Consider the following 26,571-nt stretch of genomic DNA (forward strand, 5'->3'; position numbering starts at 1 on the left):
AAAAAATAGAAAAAATTATATCTTGTCAGAAATAAAGAGTTTGAAGTTGCATATTTAAACTGTAAGTATTTTTTTATCCATTCTGAATTAGTTTTAAGTCCCATTTTCAAGAAAACTCCTAATTTTGTTGTCTGCTGGAAAGGCAGAAACACATGCAAGGGGAGTAAAATACCAAATTGATCAGCAAATCAGTTTGGACCTTCAAAGGACCACTCTGCCTTACAGAAAACAACTTTAAACAGCTGATTTTTCAGATGATGATCAGACATTAGTAGGAAAGATGCTCTCAGTGCTTCCAGCTGTGTAAATTTTGCAGTGCTGCTCTGTTTACAGAGGGAACCCAGGGTCCTGCAAACAAGATTTGAGTCTCTGTGCTGGGATTGTGAGAAAGTGAGGATGGGAAATGTGTTTGGGGACAGCTGGAGTGACCTCCTGCCAAGTGAAACTCTCAAAATTGAGGAAATTCCAAAGGTCAGATTGCTCTGGCAACCCTGGGGAAGGGATCAGGGGCCAGGGCTGCACGGGCACAGCACGCCCTGATTTCCACAGGCTTCTAAAACACAGATCAAAAATGCACCTGGAAACTTCTGCAAGGGTTTAACCCAAAGGCTACACACATATAAAAACCTTAATAAATAGCTGGGTGTAGTAACAAGTGGCTGTGATGGTTGTCCAAGCCTGCACATTTGTTTTAAGTAGTGTTAACAGAATTTAAAGTGAGGCCACAGAGAGCTGACATGGAAAATGAGGAGTTGAGTAAATAGAAGAACAATCAACTGCTCTATTTTCAAATGTTTAAAATATCTTTAATTGCCCTAAATAGGTTATTGTTGATATCTGAGGAATTAAATAATCAGCTTTTCAAAAGTCAAGTATCTGCAGATAAATGTCAGCACCTTAAACAAATTTTTAGTGCTATTAAATAAAACCCCACAAATTATAAACCGTAAATATTTTGTTAATCTTTTATATTTTTACCTTTAGTACCCTGGATTCTTAGAGGTCAAACACAATTTTCATCTGTCCCTTCCCCCCAAGCCCTCATCATTCTTGACACATAATTTTCTGGAACTGTTATGAGAGGAAGTTATGTATTCCTCTATCAAAAACCTCATTTCAAGCAATTTTCTATGCAATTTCCTTTTTCATATCTCTATTCCTTCAAGATCTATGCATAAACACACTGTAGTTAATGGTTAAAAAAGCCACAATATTATAACTGCTCAAATGCTCACCTTGCTTAATGCATAGCAGTAACAAGAGAAACAAGTGCTCTAGATTATTTTTCTATTTATATTATATATTACATATTATATTTTATATATTATAAATTATATATAATGTAACATAATGTAACATAATGTAATATATAATATAATATAATATAATATAATATAATATAATATAATATAATATATACATTATATGCTATATAATATAGTATATAGTATAAATTATATAAAATATATTATATAATATAAATTATATAATAGATATTAGATATTATTAGATAATATTAGATATTATTAGATATTATGAGATATTATTAGATATTATTTCTTTTGCTCAGAAAAAATAATAGCCTTAATCACTGATAGAAAAACAGCAGAAAATAAAAAGAAAATACACTGATCATAACTGAGGCACTGCCTTTTAACACAATTGGAATTATTTAGGAAATACAAGAAAACCAATGCAAATGTTGCTGTCCATTTTCTCTGATCTACACTGAAGGAAATTGCTTGATATTTAAATAGTTCTGTTTTGCTCATTGTTATTTTATCTACAACCACTTCAGTGCTCTGAAATGAAACTCTACAAAGAGTCCTATTACAATTATAAAATCTAATATAAAATCTAAATATAAAATATAAAGTCCACCTTTGCTGGAGGAACCAAACTTTGAATTTGAAAGTATTGTGAACCCTGAATAGGATTTAAGTGATAAAAGTACCAAACTGTCTGGGGCTGTACAAAGTGGAGAGGAAAAATAGAAGATATTTTCCAGCCATTCTGCACAGTCCCAGCTGTGTCCAGCAGCTGCATGTCACCCAGCAGGGACTTCAAAAGAGACCTCCCCAACACACACAAAAATTAGGATTAAATGCAATCTTTGTGGGCAGTTCCAATCCCTCCTGAAGCAGAAGAGGTGTCCATCCTCTTCTCTAAAGTGCTGTGGGGCTGGGTGAGTCCTGGGATGACATGTGGCTATCCAGGGATGAGGACACCAGGAAATATTGTGGTTTCTTTTTATGTGTCCAGGAACTCAGTGCAAACTTTATTCCACACAACCCAAAGCCCATCCCAAGGAGCTCAAGTGAGTGTCAGCGTGGTTTTTTTGTTTAGAATCCAAGTTCTAATCACTTAGCAGAGGTGATTTAATAATCCCCACAAACAGCTCCTCCTTCAAATTCTGGCTGGTAAATCCCACGAAGAAAATGTATTAAACTTAAATAAAAGCCTGTTTATCTGTAAAGAACAATTTCCTCTGGAGGTGCCTTTCCTTGGGTTTCTAACACAGCAGTCAAAGCCATGAACTGAGCACCAACATTCTGCCAGCCCAGAAAGGAATTCAAACATCCAACACCCCTTGGACAACTTTTTAATTGTATTTCCTCTTTTAATCTTTCTGTGCTAATACTGAAATATTAGTACAGAGCCGTGTGATAACACCTTGAACTTTCTCATTATTTTTCCAGTGAGCAATAATTGCAGGAGTAAAAGGGAACTCAGTAATTACACTGATGACTTGGTGAATTTGAAGAGATTCTGCAGCAGGCTCTATTGTGATGGGAGGTTTTAGCCCTTACAATTAATGGTCACTAATCACAGAGGGAAATAATGGATTTAAAAATCGATGTCGGAGAGAAGCAGTTTTATATAAAATAATTGCAAAATGAAAACTAATTACTTTGTTATGATATATTACAAAGAAGAATAACCAAAAATGCTCTATAAAGAAATGCATTTTAATAAAGGGTACAAGCTGAATAAAAGGAGAAGCAAGGATTTGTTTAAAGCTCAGAGGGAGCCAATGCCAAAGTCACGCACCTTAAATGAAGAATGAGGAGACGGATCTGATATTTGGTGCTTTCTTTAGAGGAAGCCTCTGTTTGGAGTGCAAGCCACTCCAGCTAATGGATAAGTGATGTGCATTGACAATCACATTAGCCCTTTTTGCTATTTTAGTCAAATAAGACTAATCATTCAGCGTGCCTAATTTCTATAGCTACGAGGGCGGGTTATCAGTGCAGATGTACCCAGGCAGAAAAGGCTTGGGAACACTGACCTATCTGTCAAATTTGATCAGGGAAATTCAATTTGTTAATCTTGCCTCCCAATCCTCCCCCCTGATGCAGTCTGAGCACTAATAGGTTTTGTGTTGCACTGAGAACGAGCACAGGCTGCAGTGGGGGCTCCTTGGCTGAATAAATCAAAATCAGGAGTGGAGATGTTACCTCTTGGAGCAAGGGCTGGCACTTCTGGGACTGGATGGATGAAAGTGCAAATCTGGAAATATTTCTAATATGTATTTGTATAAATATTTGCATAAATATAAATATTTTCATAAATATAAATATTTGTATAAATATAAATATTTGCATAAATATTTGTATAAATATTTGTATAAATGTAAACATAAAATATATAAACATATTTATATATGTTATATATATATAAATTTATATATGTTATATATAAATATATAAAAGTATAAAAAATATAAATATATATTAATATAATAATATATAATAATATATAATATAATATAATATAATATAATATAATATAATATAATATAATATAATATAATATAATATAATATAATATAATATAATATAATATAATATAATATAATATAATATAATATAATATAATATAATATAATATATATAAATAAATATAGATAGAAATATAAATATATAAATATATATAAATATATAAATATAGATATAACTATAACTATAACTATAAATATAACTATAACTATAACTATAACTATAACTATAACTATAACTATAACTATAAATATAAATATAAATATAAATATAAATATAAATATAAATATAAATATAAATATAAATATAAATATAAATATAAATATAGCAAAGCTGTAAATCCTTGTAATATATATTTTCATACATCTATATATATTGCAAATCTGTAAATACTTGTAATATATATTTGCATATAGTTCTTGTTCTATATTCCCCTAAAGGACAAGGCCACAACCCAATATTTTAATGATAATAAAGCAAAGAAATGAGGGCTGATGAAAGAGAGAGGATGCTGGTTTTGCATGTGCATATATATATATATATATATTTATTTATACTCAAGCTCCAAAAGTTAAGCAATGTCACATATACACCTCTGGACTCCTCAGTCCTCTAAAATGGGATTAATGCTGATTTTGTGCCTCAGGATGAGGTTTCTGAGGCCAAGAGAAGCACGTGGCTCTCCCAGTTCTCACTCAGGCCTCATTGCAAAAGAAAACATCTTTTTTTTTATCAGCTGCCTAAGTTTACATCAGCCACAAAGTTTAACCTGGGTCTTTGAATCCTGGAGATGTCCCCAGAATCTGGGGACAGTGAACTGAAATAGCACAACTCTTCACAACTGATTTTTGTTTTTTGCTGTTTCCTGTCAGCTCTAAGAGCAGCTACATTTGTAGAGATGATTTTTCCCATATTTGAGGGAATCTCATTCCTGGTTTGTTTCAGTACAGTCATCCTTTCAAGGAGGATTTCTACCTGATTTTTTATCTCTCACCATACAGGACAAGAGGCCATTCCTGTTTTCCAGTCCCTGCCCAAATTACATACAGAAGCTTACTGGATTGAATTAGGGAGAATCAAACTTGAATAATCATCCTGTTCCTCAGTTTCAGACAAATTGGGATAACAGCTATATTCAATATATTCAGCAGATCTACTTGGTCCTTCAGTCATGCCAGAATATTGAAAGAAATTGTCCTGGAACACACAGAACATTGGCTAGAGGAGAGTGACAACAGACTTAACCTGTCTTAAAAAGGTTTATCTATTCCTAAAGGAAAATAATAAAGAAATAAGGTAAACAACCTTTCCAAAGAACTGAGGTTGTTTTCCTAAGTAAAAGAATAAATCAATATGTTTCTTTATTAATACAGGTAGATATAACTCTGAAATCATATGGTAAGCATTTAATTAACATTGATGAGGGAACACAGATGCATTTCCTGGGAAATATTTTGTTTCTTCTCCCATTAGATATCTTTATTCACACATTAGATATCTTTATTCACACATTAGATATCTTTATTCAAGCTTGTTTACCATGTTATGCATTGGACATAAGACTGGAAAGATAATTAATGCAAAGTCACAAATTCAGCTCTCCTGAAGAGGCTGCCCATAAATAAATTCCACATTCCACTGGCACACCTGAGTCTTTTTGAATTTAAAAAAAAGGTTTTTTTACTTTTTTTAAAACTCAAAAAGTTTTTTACTTTTTTACCTTTTTTACCTTTTTTTAACCCCATCACTTGCCAGGACAGGCAAGTGATGGGGGTAAAAGTGATGCCATGTGGAAAACCTGGAGAAATTTAATTCTATTCCTTATTTATCAAGATTAAACCCTGAAATGGTACAGCACAAGCAATCTGAAGAAGGAGCTGGGAGAAGAATATTGAAAGCAATCATCCAACAAAAATGAAAGCTGTCCTCTGGCCTCAATTATTTTTCTGGCACAAAAGTTAGGAAAAAATATGATTTTCTTAGGCTGTTGTATGTTGCTATTTAATCAGTTATGCCACATATTATGAGGCTGCCTTTCCAGACCATGAAAAAACACTCAGCACTGAACACCTCTTGTCATAAACCAGGACTTGGCTCCCAACTGAGAGCTCCTGGGTGAAAAAAGCAAACACACAAAAAAATAGTGTTTAATCTGAAAATCAATTTAAATCCAGTGGCTCTTTTTTCATTCTCTGGATTTTTTTGAAGGGTGGGACCATCAGTGCACCCATGAGCTCTGCAGTGTGTGCAGAGAATAAATCACCCCAGAAGGGAGACAGCGAGTTCCATTTGTGCACAGGTGATTCCTGAGCACAGCTTCCATCCCATCCCTGGCCTTGCAGTGCCTAAAAACTGTTGCACTTTCCTGCTTTATGAATTATTAAATATTATGCTTTGTTTATTTTCTCCTTACACCTCTGAGGGAAGCTCAGTGCTTCCCTATCCGTGTCTTTTGTTAGGTGTGGGAAAATAAAATCCCAGTTAACTTCTGTTGTTTGAAATCTTGGAATAAGATTCAGTCTTGGAAACTTTAGAATAAGTTTTGCATTCAGGACAAGGAAATAATTGTGGGGTTTTTCCTATTTGCCTAGAGTTTTTTCCATCAGTGTGGAAAATCATTCCAATTATTTCTATCCCCACATTCATGTTCACAATTCCGTGTATCTCAGCAGACTGCTGAAACCTGAACATTTAGAATAAAGCAAAGACTCACATGAGGATGCAAAAAACAAACCCTAGTGATTGTTTAAACTAAAAACCCTGGATGATGACCCAGCCTGGTGGTGGCATTTGGAGCCCCATATCAGTCTCTGGACAGAAAGCTTTCCTGGAGGAGCAGGAGGAGGATCAAGGAGCAGCACAAATGCAGCAAGAAGAGCAAATTATTAATATATATATATAAAAATAATAAATATAAAATTATTTATTTATATAATATAAAAATAGAAATAAATATACATAATTATTTATATTATGTATATATAATATTTATATAAATAATATTATATATTATATAATATATAATAATATATATTATAAATATAATATAGATTTGTATAAATACTAATATTTATATAAATAATATATTGCAAATATATATTTTATATATATGAATACTAATATTTATATAAATAATATGTAAATAATATACATAATATAAAATAATATATATTATAATATAGAAATGTTATATATATAATAAATAAGAACCTAACATATGAAATATGTAATGTTACCATGTGGCTGAGGATGTGTTTAAGCTACCACAGAGTATTAAAGCAAAGTAAATCTCTTATTTCAATACTCACCTGTCTGAGGGGAAATTGTAGGGTTTATTTTACTTCCTTTATTTTAATTTCAGTTTGTTCTCCACATAGCTTGAATTCATATTTCACATACTGAACCAGAGTGTGAATAGTGAAATGTGCATGTCAGATAACTTGATAAATTGAGGATAATTATTAAAAACCAAAGCTAGTTAAATGTCAGGGTAGGATGGTGTGAAAGAAGCATTGCTGTACCTGCAATGATGTCATCCATCTGCTCCAAAGCTGCCTCCAGCATGTGACTAGCATCAGAAGCCATCATCTGGGATTTCCTCAGGTCTTTACTCCCTCTACTGAAAAAAACAGAAGAAACCATATTTATTACACTAAATAGCCTGATGGCAAAATATATTTCACTGTGCACATTATACATTAGGTTACACAAACAAAATCCATGCTAGAGCTTGGTAATGCAGCTTAGAGATAGAAAAATACAGCCCAGTAAATAGAAAACTAACAATTCCTATTCTTGACTGCTGACTTGGGAGCTCTGATTCATTGCTGCAAAGAGATTTTACTAAAACAATCAAATGCAAATAAAAGAAAAACCCCAAATAATTTCCAGTACTGGAAGCCTGAGATTCTCCTGCCCCTCATCCTCAACAAGGATTTCCTAGAGTCAAAGTCCAGTGCATTTCATCCTTTTTCTAAGTGGGGAAAAAATGAGGATTGGCTGAGGTTCAATGAAGGAATGAAGACATGGGGCAAAACACATCTAGCCTATAAGGAGAAATCTTATAAGTATAATATAAGTAAATATACTTATATTATTTAAATTATTTATATTATTTAAATTATTTAAATATTAATAGTAAATATATAGTAAATAAATAGTAAATATATAATTATAAGTATATATAAGTATATAGAAGTATATTGTATGAGTATATATAAGTAAATATACTTATATTATATAAATATTAATAATAAATATATAATTATAAGTATATATAAGTATATATAAGTATATTATATAAGTATATATAAGTAAATATAAAATAATATATATATTTTATATATATAATATATAAAATATATTATATAAGTATAATATAAGTATATTATAAGTAAATATATTTATATTCTATAAATATTAATAGTAAATATATAAGTATATAGAAGTATATATAAGTATACTATATGAGTATATATAAGTATATTATATGAGTATATATAAGTATATTATATAAGTATATATAAGTAAATATAAGTAAATATATTATATAAGTATAAGTATAATATAAGTATATTATAAGTAAATATACTTATATTATATAAATATTAATAGTAAATATATAATTATAAATATATATAAGTATATATAAGTATATTATATGAGTATATATAAGTAAATACAAGTATATTATATAAGTAATAAAAGTAAATATATGTATATTGTATGAGTATATATAAGTATATTATATAAGTATATATAAGTAAATATAAGTAAATATAAGTAAATATAAGTATATTATAGAAGTAATAGAAGTAATAGAAGTAATAGAAGTAATAGAAGTAATAGAAGTAATAGAAGTAATAGAAGTAATAGAAGTAATAGAAGTAGGAGCTCTGCTTTTTGGTTTTTTGCCTTAAGAGCAAAGAAAGTTCCAAAATAGTTTTTACTCCTCCTTTCTATATCCCCATTCCATCTTTCCACCCCCTCTTTTGTGACACTGAAAATCCAATTCTTTCTGTTCCAGCAGCCAAATGTCCTGGGTATGAGCTCTCTGAAGTTGCTGCTGCTACTTTAAGACAGGATTAAATGCGTTCATGTTACCATCTGACATTAGGGATAACCAAAATAAAGAGAAACATCCTCCAGAATGAGTCTCTGCTTGTGAGCTGGTGCCGCTGGACTCTTCAAGGCAGCAGCTGCTGCTGCCAACAGATGACATTTGGAAGGGGAGAAGAATTTATGCAGTCCATTTCACTGCCAGAGGAAAAACCCCCTCTGGAATAAAACCCTTCTGCACATCACTTGATGGCTGAGGCACGAGAGCAGTGCCACAGGGCGAGGAGCAGGGACAGCTCCTGTGTGTTGTGTGTTATTGGCACTGTGCTCGTGCCACTCTCAGGGCTCTGACACAGCCCCCAGTGCTCTCACAGCCCACACAGGCACACAGAACTCGGATTTCTGTTCCATCAAGGCTGAAATTCCGTCCCTTTGGCATTCAGCCTTCTTTCACAGCAACTCGTAACAGCTGGGGTTTGAAATAGCTGTTAAAATTGAGCCTATCACAAAAGACACCTGTCTGATGAGAGAGAGATCCTTCAAATAATTCAAATAATCCTAATAAGTAAACTCAGCCTGCAAAGGCAATGTAAAAACCTGTGTTTGTGGGGCCTGTTGTCCCTGTGCTGCTGAAATACCTCTTTATCATGGGATTACTTGTGCTGAGAATTCAAGTAGTTTGGACTTTGGACAAGTTATTTTCTTCCCTTGAAAACTAAGAATCCTGAGACATGATGGGCTTTTCTCCACATACACAAGAGAAAGCTGATTTATTAAGAAGCTCTGGGTTATCAGCATCCTCTGTTAGCTCCAGTTAATGTAGATAACCCCAGGATCCAGAGAGACAGATGCAGGGATGAGTCAGAAATTGCAATGCTCCAGTCTGAGCTCTGCCATTTATGGCTTGTCACAGTGGGTAAGGCAGGGTTTAACTTCAGATCACATTGATCTGAAGAGCAATGTGAGAATGCCTCATCTTTAGTGCCACCCAAGGCTACAATTAATTTAAATGAATGCGTGGTTTTGGCCCCTTGGGTTTGTTTTTTTTTTTTTTTTTTTTTTTTTTGTCAAAATAATCTTTAAACTACAAGCAATGCTAAATTTAACTAAAGTACGTGCCACCCAAGTATTTCATTTAATGGCACTGGAAATAATGCAAATTGTGCTCAGAATAATCTGGAAAATCATTAATCAGCTGATACAAACTTAAAATTTCAGAGTGCTTCCTTTCACGCGTGAGCTTTCCACATACTCCCCCTGACCCTGCTGCTTCCACTTGTTGGTTTTTTGGGAGGATTCCATCTTCTGTTGCCACCAGAGACCTCTCAGCTGCAATGATCCCAATCCTTACAGGAAAAAGTATTTCCTGTGGTTCAGAGCAGCCATACCATGAGGAATAGTCACCTCAGCCACAGGAAATCCACCTACAGCCAACAGGTGCCAGAGGGGCCACCAAGGCTTCCTGCTGCCACCAGCATCTCCCCCAGGAACACAGGGCCACCAGCTGTGCTGGGAAATCAGGGCAGCAGGTTTCTGGCTCAGAGTTAGAAGGAAGAAAAGGAGTGAAAAGTGCTAAATATAGAGCAGAGTTTGTATTTCTAGGTTGCACTCTTTTGTGATGAAAGCTGCTGCTCCGTGGGCTGCTCAAACAAGAAATGCAGGAGCACATTCCTTGGGAACATCTGAAGATGAGGTGTCATCTCGTCACTTGAGGTGGTGAGAAAGGCACAGAAAACACTGATACCCTGCATTACAAACTCAGAAATTCACTTGTCAAAAAACCTCCAGTCAAAACCTTGGCAGAAGCCAGAAAGTTTTGCTGGAAACCTCCACCAGAATAAATCTCCCATCTCCTCCCTGCCTCCACAGCCAGCCCCTTTTCCCACCTGCAGCCACGGTGAATTTGCTGCCTGGCTGCACTAGGCTGCACAAAACCTGCTGATCAAAGAAGGATTTATTAATAAAAGCAATGTTCTTTGCTGTGCAGAGATAATGTAATATTACTTGCTTGACATCTTTTTTTTTCTAGACAGACCTGTTGCTTGTGCTCCAGGCAAGTCTCACTTTCCCAGACACTCCCTTCTCACAGTTTGGCTCTTCTGAAAAGAGCTTGTTAGATCTCCTGGGCTTTCAGCTTCCATTGCTGATCTAATTCTACAGAAATATCTCCAGCTGGGGATTCTTTTTAAAACATTATTAAATGAGAAGACACTTGTAACAGTCCCTCAAAGAGGATCCATCTATTTGCTGGTATTTTAATCACAAATCTTTTTTGCAGTTTCCATTCCTGAATGACATCAACAGATGCAGAACACCATGACTTATTTACTTATGTAAATATATATATATTTAAAAAAAAACCCCAAGTTTTTTTCAGCTTTGGCAAGGACTGAACAAAAGCTACCTCCCACATTACAACACAAGCTTCAATATCATCAAATTTAGGATTTATTAGATTAATTCCTATGCCAGAAAAATAGAAGAACCAGGCTACTCACCTTTTCAGGTCTCTAGGAGGAAAAGAATTTACTTTTTGGCCTGATCAGTGAAAATTCCTTGCAATGAATAGCCAAAGTTTTACTGTTAAGCAGACATAAGTCTAAATTATTATCATCTCTTCTAAGCCACACGCTCATACTAATTTAGAGCCCAGCCCACAGAGATATTGCAACCCTGTTTGTTACAACTGCCTGAGTAATGAGATCTTCCAGGAAGTGCAGGCAGAGCAAACTGGTCTGAATTTCTGAAAATTATTTTGCTAAGCTTGTTTTACACTCTAGGTCCTCATCTGAGATTTGCATTTCAAATAAAATGCAAAAATCTCTTGGTTGAACTGTTGTGCTCAGGGCCAAAGTCCATTGCAAATTTCTTAACCTATATTCTCTATGTAAAACTATGACTTATTGTGTCCAAAAGGAACATAATATTTAACAGACATATTCACTGTGAGCAAGATGCCCTTCAGAATTATGAAAAGCCTTAATTAAATTTGAATCTTGCATGGCTGGCTTGAAGCAGCAGCTACCCAGAGATAAGAATATGTACAACATGAATTTTAGGCAACTCAGATGTTTTCCCAAGGTTGCTCATAATAACGAGGTTCCCAACTTTATCAATTACAAGGGGAGTGGTTTTTGACAGAAACTCCAGAAATCCAGATCTTGTTTGTGGCCCATGAACTCCTGTTACATTTAGCAGACACACATAATAATTAACCACCTTTTTTTCCTAGGGTGAACAAATACGTGTTTGCAAACCATTTAAATACTCAGATTTGAGTTTTGCTTAAAGGCACAACGAAATAAGAAGTGCTTTGGATAAGCTCAAAGTCCTCCAAGCTTTCCTCCAGCTGCAGGATGACTCCTGCCCTGGAATACAGAAATGTTCCAAACTTCCACCCTCTCTCTTTTCTGTCAGCATGCAGACAGGAGCACAGCCACTGACTCATCTCATGGCACCACCAGTGACAAAAGCTATAAACTCATGTTTGGATTCTGGCCCTTCAGTAAGTCTGTAATTGAAGGTAATCCTCGGTCCCAGCTAACAAGCCAGGGAACAGAATCACCCCTGATGGAAGCACTGCCTGAGGAATGCTCCTCATGTGGGATCCTGCAGGGCTCTCCAGCCACAAATCCTGTGAATCTGACAGCTGAGAGAGCTGGGGCTGCTCAGCCTGGAGCAGAGGAGGCTGCAGGGAGACCTTCCAGCAGTTTTCCAGTGTTTGCAGGGGTTACAAGAGAGCTGGAGAGGAGCTCTTCCCAAGGGTGGGAGTGATACAACAAGGGGTAGGAGTCTAAAGCTGAAGGAAGGTAGGTTTGCTTTCAAAATTGGGAAGAAATTATTCCCTGTGAGGATGGGGAGGCACAGGCTGCCCAGAGAAGCTGTGGCTGTCCCTGGATCCCTGGAAATGTCCAAGGTGAGGTGGGATGGGGCTCTGAGCAGCCTGGGATAGAGGAAGGCATCCCCTGCCCATGGCACCAGATGACTTTTGTGGTTCTTTCCAACCCAAACCATTCCATGGTTATAGCTAATTCTATTAACTAATTCTAATAAATTTCATTTATTGCTTAAGACAAACACTACTTGCTCTATTTTCTCTCCACATGCTTCACTGGAATAGGCAGAAAGGTAAAAACCCCCTTCTTTCATTGTTTACCCATTCTGTAATAAATAAAATCAAGGCCATTTCAGAGGGGTTTTAAGAAAAAGAGCCCAAGTTTATTTTCAGCTGGAAAGTATAAAGTGCTCACACTAAGGCAGAATGGGCAGCTCTAAAGAGAAATACAGACTAGCCAGAGTTGAGCAAAGACCTGACAGCAAATTCATCTCAGGTAGGTGGCAGAACTGCTGAAGTCTCTGTTGAAAATGCTGCTGGGGGTCCTTGTTTGAGGGGATAAGTGAAACCCAGTACCCTGGCACTGCAAAACCACCAGATTTGTGTGTCCCTGATGAAAGCCAGAGCCACAAGCATAAAGCAATGGTGCTTTTAGACAGAAGATGCTAAATAATTTGATTTAAACTGTGAAGGGAACGGAGCACAGTTAAACTTACTGCATTATGAAGAGACAAAGTCAAAGACAAGCATCTCTTTCCAAAAATAAACCCATTAAGTTTGCAAATACAAGTCTGAATTTCAGTTTCGGGGGGAACAGGGGGTGAAGGAAAAAAGAAAGCCCCCTTTAAAAAACGCTAGATCCCAGTGATCCTCGATGCTTTTAAACACAAATCACCTCATAGCAACTCCTCCATGGTCCTGCTGCATATCGAGTTCCAATTCCTGCCGTCCCACAAGCAAATTTCCTGACTCATGTTTGCACAAAGTCTCGTCCTCACACAGAACAGCTGACGCTGGCAGGATGGCAAAGTGAGCTCTAACACTTCCAGCAACTGCAGGAAGCCCTTCATTCCTCACTGCTGCTTTCAGCTGGGGCCAGAAAAGCTTAAAAAAGCCCTTCATCCTTTATTTTTATCAGATCTATTTACTGTTGTATCGTTATCAGATATATGAAGTTTTCAGTGTTGTGCACAGTATAAAGGAAAACTGTAGCTTTTGATTTTGCCAAAGTTTAAAACCAAAATTGTATTAATTGTTACTGTATTAAGTCCAAAAAGTATTTATGATATATATATACTTATATATATGATAATTTTAGTTTACTTCTCTGTCATCTAACTAGTTTCAGCTGCTAGCTAGTTAAAATTAAAAAAAATAAATAAGCAAAACAATGAATGGTTTGAATATAAACTTCAGCTGAACCTGATAAAACACACTAAAGGAAAGCTTCTGAGCCAAAATATGATCATTTCTGCTCTTAAAATAAACACATACAAAAGCCAGGTTTGGTATTGCTGCTCACATCTAGTTCAGAGAGTTTTACAGCTAAGAAAAGTTAGATCCTCAAAGTGTCAACATTTCAAATCAAGTGTGTTTTTTTCATTTTCCTTCCCAACCTCTCTGGCCTCAAGGTCACAGCTCTGAATTTTCTTCCACGAAGGTCAACATTTGAATGAGATCTTTGAGGTTACATAAATGCAGCTCCAGTGCCTGGGAAACTGCTCAGACCACACCTTCTCCCCACCCCTGTGACGTGAAAGAAAATTCATGCTCTGGTAAATTGGAAGGTGAGGAGTTATAACTAAAGCAAGCAAAGAATTCGTGCACAAATTAATTCTGCCCTAGGGTAAAGCAGAGGACAAACCCTTGATAGAAATGGACAGAGATTAGGTAGATCATGATAAGCAAAATTTTCAAAGCTTGCCTCTGTGAAACTCCTGATAATTCAGACAAATGAGATAAAATTTAGGCAGTGCTAGCACGGGGCCAGAAGATGTTAAATCTCAAAGAAATGCAGGGAGGTGCAATTTTCAAATCTTCTCCTGTTCCTGGGCTGGTTGATGCTCCAAGAGCATGGTTGTGGCAATCAGCTGCCTTGCCAACACGGGATAAACGCTGCTCAGGCAGAGCTGCTGCAGCCCCTGCAGCCCTTGGGATGCTCCAGGACTCATCCAAGGCTCAGGGTGTTTCTGGTTTTTTTTGGTAAAACACCATGAAAGAATCGAGAGGTGATTCCAGTGTTTCCATGCAGAGAAAAAGGCACCAATCTTTCCAAACCCAGCTCTCCTTGGGGGGCTGTGAGGAGTGGAGAGAAATGCTCCCTGAGGTGGGCAGGCACTGGAATGGGCGAGGAGCAGGGGAGGGATGGGCACCAGTGGATGCTGAGGTACCTGAGATGAGTTTCCTGCAGCAGAACCTCAGGCTGATGCCTTAGAAAAGTGAGTTCCTGCAATCCAAAGGGGCAATTCTCACCCACAAGATATCCAAGGTGAAAAAAACTGAGGTCTGGGTTAGACTGCACAGAGGAACAGCTCAACACAGACACCATGAAGATAAAATATTTTTGAATATTTATTATTACAAAACGACCTCCTCTTGGGTTACTCTGGTTATAAAGCTCTGTCCTGAATTTCCCTCAGCTTTACAAATGTGACATGAAAATTCTTGTGAAGCCCAAACTCAGCTTTAGATGTAAAGGCTAAAAATGTACACAAAAAAAAAAATCAACTTTTTTGACTGCAAAATTCACTTTCATAGGAGTTTTTTTCCCCCTTGGAAACATTCTGTGCAGCAATTTATAAATAACAGGAAACATCACTAGGCTGGTTTAATAGAACCTGCATCTGTGGGTACAAATGTGCTGAATTCACGCTAACAGGAACTGACAGTATCAAGCACTTCTGTATAAATTGAAGCCTCAGTAGCTATTTTGAGGAAAGTGTCTGTGGGAAACAAAGAGAAGAAAAACATCCTTCTGCTAGAAAACAGCAAATTCAACAAAATTGAATCCTCTTGGATTAAAAGCACTAAACTGGGAACAGCAAATGGATTAGGGAAAAGCACCGTGTCCCACATTACTCAGCACATCAACAAAAATATAAATTGTAACAGCTGTGCCAGTTTAAAGCCTGGGCTTATAAATAAAAACATTCCTGATATGGATTGTTCCCTGAAGATTATTGGAAATATCTTTGGGAGAATGAGCTGTCTTCAAGTTTTCCCTCTTTTTCTGCCTGAAGGACAGGTTCAGCTGTTGTTCCCAGACAGGTTATTTCACCTGGTGTGCACGAGACCAACACAGAGCAGAGTGGCACCAGTTGATGCTCTGGATTTGTTACTTCCTTCCTTACCTTGGGAATTCTGCCCCAAATCCCTGTGCCCTGTAAATTCTGCATTCTTTGTGCCCTCTCTCACTGGCACATCCTTCTCAAGGAGCTACTTTGATTTAACTTTGTTAAATCTCCCCTGAGATCACTGATCACATCAAGCCCTAAACTTTAACAGGACAATTCTGCAAGTAACTCATCATTCCTACAGCTGGACATCACAACCAAGAGGCAAAAAGATCCTTCAGCTGGGTTTTAAATGACATCTTTTGTTGGTTTTGCTCCTCCATTACTCAGAGCTGCAGAACTGGCCAGCACTAAGAGCTTGCCTGTATCAAACCCTGTGCCATAGCTGAATTTTAAATCCTCTCACAACTGATTTCCATTCTTACTGGGGTAGCATGAGTAAAAAATAAAACAAACTGAAAAAAAGGCATTATACAGATGGGTAATGCTGCAAGACAGACAGAAGAGTGACCGGACATCCAAGAGCAGCATTTAACACTTTTACAATTCACAGAGGTGAGAGAAACCCGTGGCATCCCCCAGCTGAATTATTGCATTATTACAGGTTCAAACATTATTACAGTCACAAAACCCTAAATCCTTGTTTTTTTCCCAGTAGAACCTGGAAGAAAAGTGAATATCAAGGTGCCTGGAGAGAGATTAGGCCCTGAAATCAGAAGGTGACAATGGGTGTGAGACAAGATACCCAGACCTCCCTGATGAGCTGGATTTGCTGACAGAAACACAAATTTACCTAAAATTCAAAAAATATAATAAAAGATAATTTTTTAAAAAATACAAATATACATCTGTAAAATATACAAATATAAAATGAATATGTTTCCATGTCAAATCAAGGGTAAGCCACATCAATGCAAATTTCTCCTTGTTTATTATACATGATAGAAGGGACCAAGAAACAGATGAGAAAAAAAATCAAAGCCCCAGTTCCATTGCTCAGTACAATTTAAGAGCCTTATGAATTTAGGAGTCTGTGAATATTCCTCACTCATATTATGAATATTCCTCACTCATTTTGGCTCTCAGGTTTGCTAAAACACCCAATTCAGAAAGATTCTGGAAGTTCTGCAAATCAACTGAATGCAAGAGCTCAACCTAGGAACAGATGCATTCACAAACTCAGTGCTCTTCTGGGTTTTATATGCATAATCTGGGTTTTATATGCATAATCTGGGTTTTATATGCATATTCTGGGTTTTATATGCATAATCTGGGTTTTATATGCATAATCTCAATTTTATATGCATATTCTGTATATACATATATACAGACATTATATATATACACACATACATTTATATGCATATTCTGGGTTTTATATGTATATTCTGGGTTTTATATGCATAATCTGGGTTTTATATGCATAATCTGGGTTTTATATGCATAATCTCGGTTTTATATGCATAATCTGGGTTTTATATGCATAATCTCAGTTTTATATGCATAATCTGGGTTTTATATGCATAATCTTGGTTTTATACACATATTCTGTATATACATATATATATTTATATATATACACACATACATTTATATACATATTCTGGGTTTTATATGCATATTCTGGGTTTTATATGCATAATCTCAGTTTTATATACTTGTTCTGGGTTTTATATGCATAATCTCAATTTTATATGCATATTCTGTATATACATATATATATACACGCATTTTTATATATATACACACATACATTTGTATGCATATTCTGGGTTTTATATGCATAATCTGGGTTTTATATGCATAATCTGCATATACATGTTATATATATACATACATTTATATGCATATTCTGGGTTTTATGTGCATATTCTGTATATATATATATACATTTTTATAAATCTATATACATACATTTATATGCATATTCTGGGTCTTATATGCATATTCTGGACCTTATATGCATAATCTCAGTTTTATACACATTCTGTATATACATATATATATACACATTTTTATATATATATACTCATACATTTATATACATATTCTGGGTTTTATATACATATTCTGTATATATATATACATTTATATATATATATATACATGTATTTATATGCATATTCTGGGTTTTATTCACATATTTACAGCTAAAGTATTTGATGCTGCCAGAATAATCCATCACTGGGGTGTATTTAAAGGATACCTTCTGTTCTCTGAATTCCCATTACTTTTAGGGCATAAAAACCCCACAAGTTCAACCATTCCAATGAAAATACACAGGATTTCTCTGGATTCTTTTCCACAGAAGTGTTTTGATAAGTATTTAACTACTTGAGCAACGACACAAAGGGATTTCCCAAAAATTTACCTAAAATTGCGCTGCATGTTAATTCCAGTCCCAAGAAGAACTCTTTCTTCTGGTTGAAATAAATAGCAAAATTACAGATGCCAGAATATAACTGCAGACAAAACAATATGTTGTTATAAATTTAGTCACATTTTACTGCCTCTGAAATAAATAGACACCTTTGTACTGACACAGCAGAAAAATGAAAGAGAATTACATTATTATGAGTTTTATAATGAAATTATTCATTATTATGAATAATATTATAGTAAAAAAGGAGTCTCACATTACTTTAGAGAGCCTGGATGTCCTCATGGCAAGGCCAGAAATCCTAAAATTTGACAGAAATTCTAAAATGACAGAAATGCTGTGTCAAATCCTGGGGACATTCTGACTGCCAGGCTTTCACACATCCTGTCCTGCTCCAGAGTTAAGACTCAGAGCAGCTTTTTACAACTATTTGGAAGTCCTGCTGCTCATATTTGTTCTGTGAGTACACCCCTGGATTTTCCTGAGGTAATAACTTAATCATGGATTTTAATGCTTGATAACAAGGCCTTTATTTGACCTGTTTATTATTAGAGCCACAAAATGAAATTATTTCAGGCTAATGACTTGCAAAGTCCTTTAATCCCTAGCAGCCACCAGCTGATTTGCCTGCATGAAAAGTTTCTCAGAAGTTTCTTGCATTTGGGGCCACTTGCATCAAAATCAAAATAATACAAAAAATAATCAAAATACAAAATAATACAAAAGTAATCAAAAATGCAGACAAAAGACTGAAGTATTGAAATGACCATCTGCTGGATAACCTTATTTTTTGCTTCTATTTCAGGAGAGAAAAGGGAATCAGAACTCACTATCAGTTTCTGCAGTTTATTTAATTTTCCAGAAAATGGATCAAAGTCTGCTCCCTTATCAGTAATTGTGGCATCTTTGTACTCTTCCATTAAATTTGCAAGGAAAATTTGATTTTCTATTATAAAAGAGAGATTTAGTCCCCTTTGTTTCAGTTGTTTTCAAACCTCCAAGTGGAAATATTCGAGACAGTTTCATTTAATTCCAAAATAATACAGATCCTGTGTTCCAACTTGAAAAGAAGGATATGGTCATGCTGGCAAACACTAAAATATAGTTCTGTCATGAAGAATTTTTTTCCTTCTATTATTTTATTTATTGATAAGGGATATTTTGCTTTGTTAGTGTTTATTGCTGAGGGTAAATTTTGCTTCATGTAAACATGTACATGTAACAGTTCTGTTTACTCCTCAGTTAAGAAAAGCAAATAAAATATATTTACAGAGAAGTGATATTTCTGAACGTTCTGCCTGGCAAACTGGGCATTCTGCCTAGCATGGCACTTTTATCAGTCTCTCCTAATTTGGAATCTCTAAGTGCCCAAATCAGAGTTGCCAAAGGAAGTGAGCAGCTGCTGCTCCCATTTGCAATTAGTCCTGGATAATCAGAAGCTTTGATTAAATAAAAACTACAAATGGCTGGTGAATCCCAGCTAAATTTCAGAGTATGAATTCCTTTTGTAACAAACCATTTACTCTGAACACAAACTCCTCTCCCCAGGCTAAAAAAAGAAAAAAAATGAAAGTGGAAAAGCAGTTTTCTAAAATCTGCCTTTTTCCTGTTAAATGAGCCAGCTGCACTTCCCAATCTGCAGAGGAAACTGAAGATGCTAACAAGTTCCTTAATTAAAATGGAGAAGGCAATCAAGGCAAAACAGATTTGGACCACAATTCTTGAAATAGTTTTCTAATCCTTAGCCTGATTTAGGATTATTCTGAAATGTTGCAGACACTGGGCAGAGTAACCAGTGAGGGTTGTGCAGTATTTTCACTGCTCTGCATAACAGGCCAGAGCAAACCTTGCACAAAAAACTTTACAACTTTCCCTTCTTTTAGTGACAAAGGTTCTAATATGATTTTCTTTTTATGCATGTAAAGCCTGCCAGAGCAGACTGAAAATTGTATTTTACAGTTTCAGGTAAAGTTTCTACTTTGCATGCATTCAGAAATTGAAGAATAGTTTAATTCAAGAAATATTTAACTAATTCTTTATAATGCCTGTGACTGAAATTTAATATAATCTGTACTAATACATTTTGTAAGTGTACTTTTACTTACTGTATGTATACTTCTATTTTATTTACAGAAGATTACTTCAAGGAAAGAAAATATTGACTTCACTAATTTTGCTTTTTCTTCTCTCCAGGTGTCATGAACAGAAAATAACATATTCTACTTTTGTAGGTGCTTTGTGCTTATTCCCTGCCTATCCAAGGTCTTTGCTGGAGATTTTTTGTTTTTTTCTGTCTGGCCTGTAACATCAGAATTCTTCTGTTTGGGAGCTGACTGGATTATGTTCATTAGCTTCTGATCATCCCAGGAACACGCCCATAAATCTTCCTGCAATGCCATTAGACTCAGATGTTCTGATTTTGCTTTATTAAGGCAGATGCTACCATCTGCACTGGGGAGGAATAAAAACATCATTCACCACACTCAAGAGGCACTTGGCACTTCCCCCTTCCAAATAAGATCTCTGAAATAAAGTTTGAGTTGAAAATAGTGCAAATTGGAAATAAAATTACTTTTTTCCCTTGTCTGAGCATTACACAAAGAAAGGAGGCAACCCCAGCTAAGTGCAGAGACCAGCCAGACTTGTTTCCAGAAGAGGATAAGGTAAAACAGGAGTTCCCATACTGGAAGTGCTGGAAACCCAGATTAACATGCAACAGCTTAGATTTATCTTCACTAATTACTTTAACTGGCACTCAGCCTGTTGATTTTACAGAGTGTGAGGAGCAAAGCAGCAGATTCCCTGTGAATATTCATGCACTTTGTGTTGCTCCCATGAAAAGAGCAAGGCTGGTGTCAGAGGCATCCTTTGGACCTGGCTTTTTTCATTCAGTCTGATTTCACCCCTCCAAACAAACTCAAGGTTTCCTTGAAGGAGGATAAGCTGATCTGTTTTTCTCCAAAGTCACATCTCTTTCAGGAAAGCACCATCAGTTTATCACCATTTCCTTGCTGGTAAAGCAACCACCAGTTCATAGCTGCAGATCCATTATTTACCATCCCTTCAATGACACACACATCAGGTTTCTCATCTCTACCCCTCTATAAAATCCTCTGTTTTAACCTGGGTTCAATCCTCAGCTTTCAGCCTCAGTTACTTCAGATTTAACCTGGAAAATCTGACTAAGCAGAGAAACACAGAATGTATTTTATATGTCACATACACAGAGTTGAGGGAGCCACTGGTGGTTCCCCATGTGTTTGTTGATCTGACAGAGAAATAATGCCCTGTCTTAGGCATTTGAAGACACCAAATTTTCCTTTTTGATCAGTGTGGAAATTACAGCTCTTCCCCCTCAGCAGGTCAGAGGTTTTGCAGAAATACTAGTGAACCACACAAGAGCCATAAAATCTTGCTTTACAGGTTATCAGAGTCCTCTAAACCACTGCATTGGAACTTGGCAGATGCACAAGATTATAAACACAAATTGACCTAGACTGGCAACAGTGCCACCAGGTTTTACCTTTTAATGCTTGTTTCAGAAAGAAATTATCCTTGTAATTGAACTGCTTTGTTCTCTGCAACAGTGAATTGCCAGATAAGAGCAAAGTGCTGCTGAGAAATGGTTTTATAGCAAATAAACATGTGAGGAAGGAAACAAAAGAGGTGACTGTAATGTTACAAGGTCAGAGAGGCTTGAGATAAAAATGCCACACTAAAACACATAGAGGCATCCAGCTACAAGGAAAAAAAGCACTTTTTGTGGCTTAATGTGCATCTATGTAAAAGAAGAATGAAAAGGTTGTAAAGCTGTGACAGGGAGAAATTCAACCATCCCCTGCTGCTAAACAGGCAGCTTGTGAGGTTTTCAAGGTTGTACCTAAAGAGGTTGAAGTGATCTCTGGGGATGAGGCAGCAAATGATAAACACCTCCAGAGTTTAATGGTGCAATTTCAGGGACAGAAAAGTGACTTCTGACTGCCCTAAACAATGCCACCTTCTGCTGCATCGCTATTTCCACACCACTGGGTGTCTCTGGAAAAGACAGAAAAGCCTTTCTTTGTAAGAGTGTCTTGCACCTGCACTGAGTGATCATTATCCTAAAACACATTTCCTTATTCATCACTCTCTGCTTTGATAAACTAAACCATCACATTACAGACTTGTAAAGCAAGGAGGAGGTTTCCTCCTGTTGCTGTAAATGTCTTTTCTGGGGAAGGGAGCAGGAGGAAGGTGGATTTTTTGCTAAGAAGCAGAGCCCTGTTGAGGCCCTGCTCTACCTGTGTGAGCCCAGACCTTTGCTAATCCTACCAGGTCAAGGCTGCCTGAGCTCAAACAAATCCTTGGCTGTAGGGAAAAGGAGCTGAGCTCCTGGTGTGCCTCTGAGCAGGCTGCTGAGAGTGAGAGCAGTGGCTGGGGATGAGTGCCCTGGAGGGTTTTGTGGGAGTTTGTTTGGAGGAGAGAGACCAGGAAGGGGCAAACAGGAGCCAAGTTGGGTAAATGAGGGCTGGAAGCAGAGCTGCACACAGAATAACAAAGAGATGGCTCACTGACCCCTGTTCTCTGCTCCATTTTCACTTTGTGCTCACAGGACATTGTCCCTCTGCCTTTCCAGAGTGCTGAGGGAAGGTGAGCATTGAGGTCTCCACTCTCCTCTTGTCCATCTGTTCTCTTCCCATCCTCCATTCAAACACTCTCTGCCACACAGAGTCACATTTTGGTGCCTCAGAGCCTGCATGGTCTGTCTGGAGAAATCCCAACAGGAAAACGGGAGAACGGATTCAAGAGCCCTGAAAACACTTCTGTGCTCTGTGCCTGCACCAAAACATCCTCCCTGTGTCTCCACACACACCTGAGCACTTCTGTGCTCTGTGCCTGCACCAAAACATCCTCCCTGTGTCTCCACACACCTGAGCAGTTCTGTGCTCTGTGCCTGCACCAAAACATCCTCCCTGTGTCTCCACACACACCTGAGCAGTTCTGTTCCTGCACCAAAACATCCTCCCTGTGTCTCCACACACCCCTGAGCATTTCTGTGCCTGCACCAAAACATCCTCCCTGTGTCTCCACACACCTGAGCACTTCTGTGCTCTGTGCCTGCACCAAAACATCCTCCCTGTGTCTCCACACACCTGGGCACTTCTGTTCCTGCACCAAAACATCCTCCCTGTGTCTCCACACACACCTGAGCAGTTCTGTGCTCTGTCCCTACACCAAAACATCCTCCCTGTGTCTCCACACACCTGGGCACTTCTGTGCCTGCACCAAAACATCCTCCCTGTGTCTCCACACACCTGGGCACTTCTGTGCCTGCACCAAAACATCCTCCCTGTGTCTCCACACACCTGGGCACTTCTGTGCCTGCACCAAAACATCCTCCCTGTGTCTCCACACACCCCTGAGCAGTTCTGTTCTCTGTTCCTACACCAAAACATCCTCCCTGTGTCTCCACACACACCTGGGCACTTTGTCACACTGCTGGCTGAAGTGAGATCAGATAGAGGATGGGTGAGTGGAACAGAGATGAGATTATTATCTCATCTTTACCTGTTCCTCCCCTACCTCCTTCCTGTCTTCCCTGCTTCTCCTGGTGTGGATGGGGCTGCTGGAGTGCACTCAGGATGGGAGCAGCAGTGCCCTGGGATTATTCCCCTCCTCCTGGGGCAGGAGATGAAAGCAGCCAGGGAAGTTGGGATCAGGGAACAACGCTCCCAAAGCCATTTCCTACCACGTTCCAGTCACACAGCTCCAGCAGTTTCTGCCCCCTCCCTTTAATTTGGGCTTTCCACAGGGCAGAGTCCCCGATGAGTGACAGATAAGCTGCTGGATGTTTTGTCAAGACACTTGATTGCTACCTGGCTTAGGCAAATAAAGCATTTCAAAAACGATGCTAACATTAGCTCAGAAGAGTTCCAGACAAATCATGTGTCTCTACAACAGAAAAAAAACAACTTCAGCACTCTTGAGTCATCCCTCAGCTTAAATCTTGTTACTGGGGACTTGAAATTATTTTATATATTATAAATTTTATTGTTATTATTTTCACATGTTTGTTGTTTATTTGTTTTTTTTTTTTTCTCATATTCTGGTACCTGTGCTTATGACAAGGCTGAGATTCTTTTGAGTTCTCCCTCTGCTTTATCTTACACTGGGCTTCTTTCAAGTGGCCTTTACGATTGTTCTCAGCTGCAATCATGAGCAAGTGGGTGGAAAACCCATCTCATTTAAAAAACAACAACCCACACACATTTGCTTCTCTTTGTCCCGGTTTGACCTTTCACTTTCCTGATATGCCCAGCTCTACTCCAAGTATTTCTCCATTAGAAAGGTGGAGAAAAGTATAAAGATTCATTTGTTTTAAACAGGTTCATACAGCAGGTTGCAAGTGAAAAATCAGGAGCACAGAGAAAGTCCATAAGCAAACATGGAAAGCTGGAATTCTGCTGGAATCCTTCTTTCCCACCTGTTCTTTCCACATTTACATGCAAGTCTCAGAACAAAGTCCTCCATACACTTGTTCACACATTCCTTTTTAAAAAAAAGGAACAGCACAAGCCCAGAAAAGCTCCCCTCAGCCATCCCCACTCCTTCCACAACCTCAAAATCAAAACCCTGAGACTGCCAGCGACTCTTTGGCCTTGGGAATCCAAAGTGTGGTGCTGGCAAAGCTCCCTGGCCGCACATTCTGACCTGTCCCACACCGAGGAGCTCTCTAATCCTCCTGGCAGATGCTGGAGGAGGTGTTTTCATCCCAGCAGAGCCGTGCCTGTGGGACTGGGGGTCATCTCCTCATCCCTCACCCCTGCACTGCTCCAGCAGCCAGCCTCACCTTCCAGCTGCTGTGTCCTCAACACCCGCTAGGCAGCCCACCCCCCTTCATTTAATTATATATTCTATTTTATTTATACATATTAACTCATATTATATATGAGTTAATGATCAAACCAACCCTCTTCCCACCCCCTGCCACCCCACACTGTTTAATAGTTAAATATCAAATCAGCCCTCTTCCCACCCCCTGCCACCCCAAACATATTATTTAATAGTTAATTAACCAATCAACCCTCTTCCCACCCCTCACTATTTATTTAATAGTTAATTAACAAATCAGCCCCCTTCCCACCCCCTGCCACCCCTCACTATTTATTTAATAGTTAATTAACAAGTCAGCCCTTTTCCCACCCCCTGCCACCCCTCACTATTTATTTAATAGTTAATTAACAAGTCAGCCCCTTTCCCACCCCCTGCCACCCCGCAGGATTTATTTCATAGTTAATTAACGAATCAACCCTCTTCCCACCCCTCACTATTTATTTAATAGTTAATTAACAAGTCAGCCCCTTTCCCACCCCCCTGCCACCCCACACTGTTTATTTCATAGTTAATTAACAAGTCAGCCCTTTTCCCACCCCCTGCCACCCCTCACTATTTATTTCATAGTTAATTAACAAGTCAGCCCTTTTCCCACCCCCTGCCACCTCGCAGGATTTATTTAATAGTTAATTAACAAATCAGTCCCCTTCCCACCCCCTGCCACCCCGCAGGATTTATTTCATAGTTAACTTTCAGGGCCCGGGGAGGGGAGGCTCCCACTCGGAGGGGTGTCATTGCTGAGCCCCTGCCCCAGGGCAGTAAATGGCTTGGTTTACCCACCTGCCAGCCGCGCTGGGGCTCCGGAGCTCTGCTGGCCGCAAGGACAGGGCAGATTTCCCTGGCTGTCCCTGCGGAGCCCCGCGGGATGGAGCAGCAACAGCCCGGAGCCGCCGAGCCCTGCCTGACCTGATCCTGATCCTCCTCCTGATCTTCTTCCCGATCCTGATCCTCCTCCTGATCTTCTTCCTGATCCCGATCCTCCTCCTGATCCTCCTCCCGATCCCGATCCTCCTCCCGATCCCGATCCTCCTCCCGATCCCGATCCTCCTCCCGATCCCGATCCTCCTCCCGATCCCGATCCTCCTCCCGATCCCGATCCTCCTCCTGGTGGTGCCTCCGGGCCAGCCGGGACCGCGCTCCGCCGCCTCCCGCACCGAGGGTTCGTGCGGCCGCAGCCGCTCCTGATACCTTATCCCGATCCCTGATCCCTTATCCCGATCCCTGATCCCTTATCCCGATCACTGATCCCTTATCCCGATCCCTTATCCCGATCCCTAATCCCTTATCCCGATCCCTGATCCCGATCCCCGATCCCTTATCCCGATCCCTGATCCTTTATCCTGATCATTTATC

The 26,571-nt window shown here is 38.1% G+C and overlaps 1 protein-coding gene across 13 annotated transcripts in view; it reads right to left on the bottom strand.

Annotated features, from left to right (window-relative positions):
* The window catches only part of PPFIBP2 (PPFIB scaffold protein 2), a 99,573-nt gene extending 73,256 nt beyond the window's left edge, over positions 1–26,317 (bottom strand). For 10 of the 13 annotated variants that reach the window (XM_086893770.1, XM_086893768.1, XM_086893766.1 and 7 more), the window contains exons 1-2: positions 25,999–26,317; positions 7,301–7,398 (exon numbers count right to left, since the gene is read on the bottom strand). In XM_086893770.1, coding sequence (XP_086749896.1) covers positions 7,301–7,367 — 67 coding nt within the window. In that variant the 5' untranslated portion in view covers positions 7,368–7,398; positions 25,999–26,317. The remainder of the gene's footprint in view (positions 1–7,300; positions 7,399–25,998) is intronic. The other 3 variants (XM_086893762.1, XM_086893765.1, XM_086893763.1) reach the window with 2 other exon arrangements.
* Between the last annotated feature and the right edge of the window lie 254 nt (positions 26,318–26,571).

This window comes from Cyanistes caeruleus, chromosome 6 (assembly GCF_971803275.1).
Source record: "Cyanistes caeruleus chromosome 6, bCyaCae1.hap1.1, whole genome shotgun sequence".
In the NCBI taxonomy this organism is placed as follows: Eukaryota; Metazoa; Chordata; class Aves; order Passeriformes; family Paridae; genus Cyanistes; species Cyanistes caeruleus.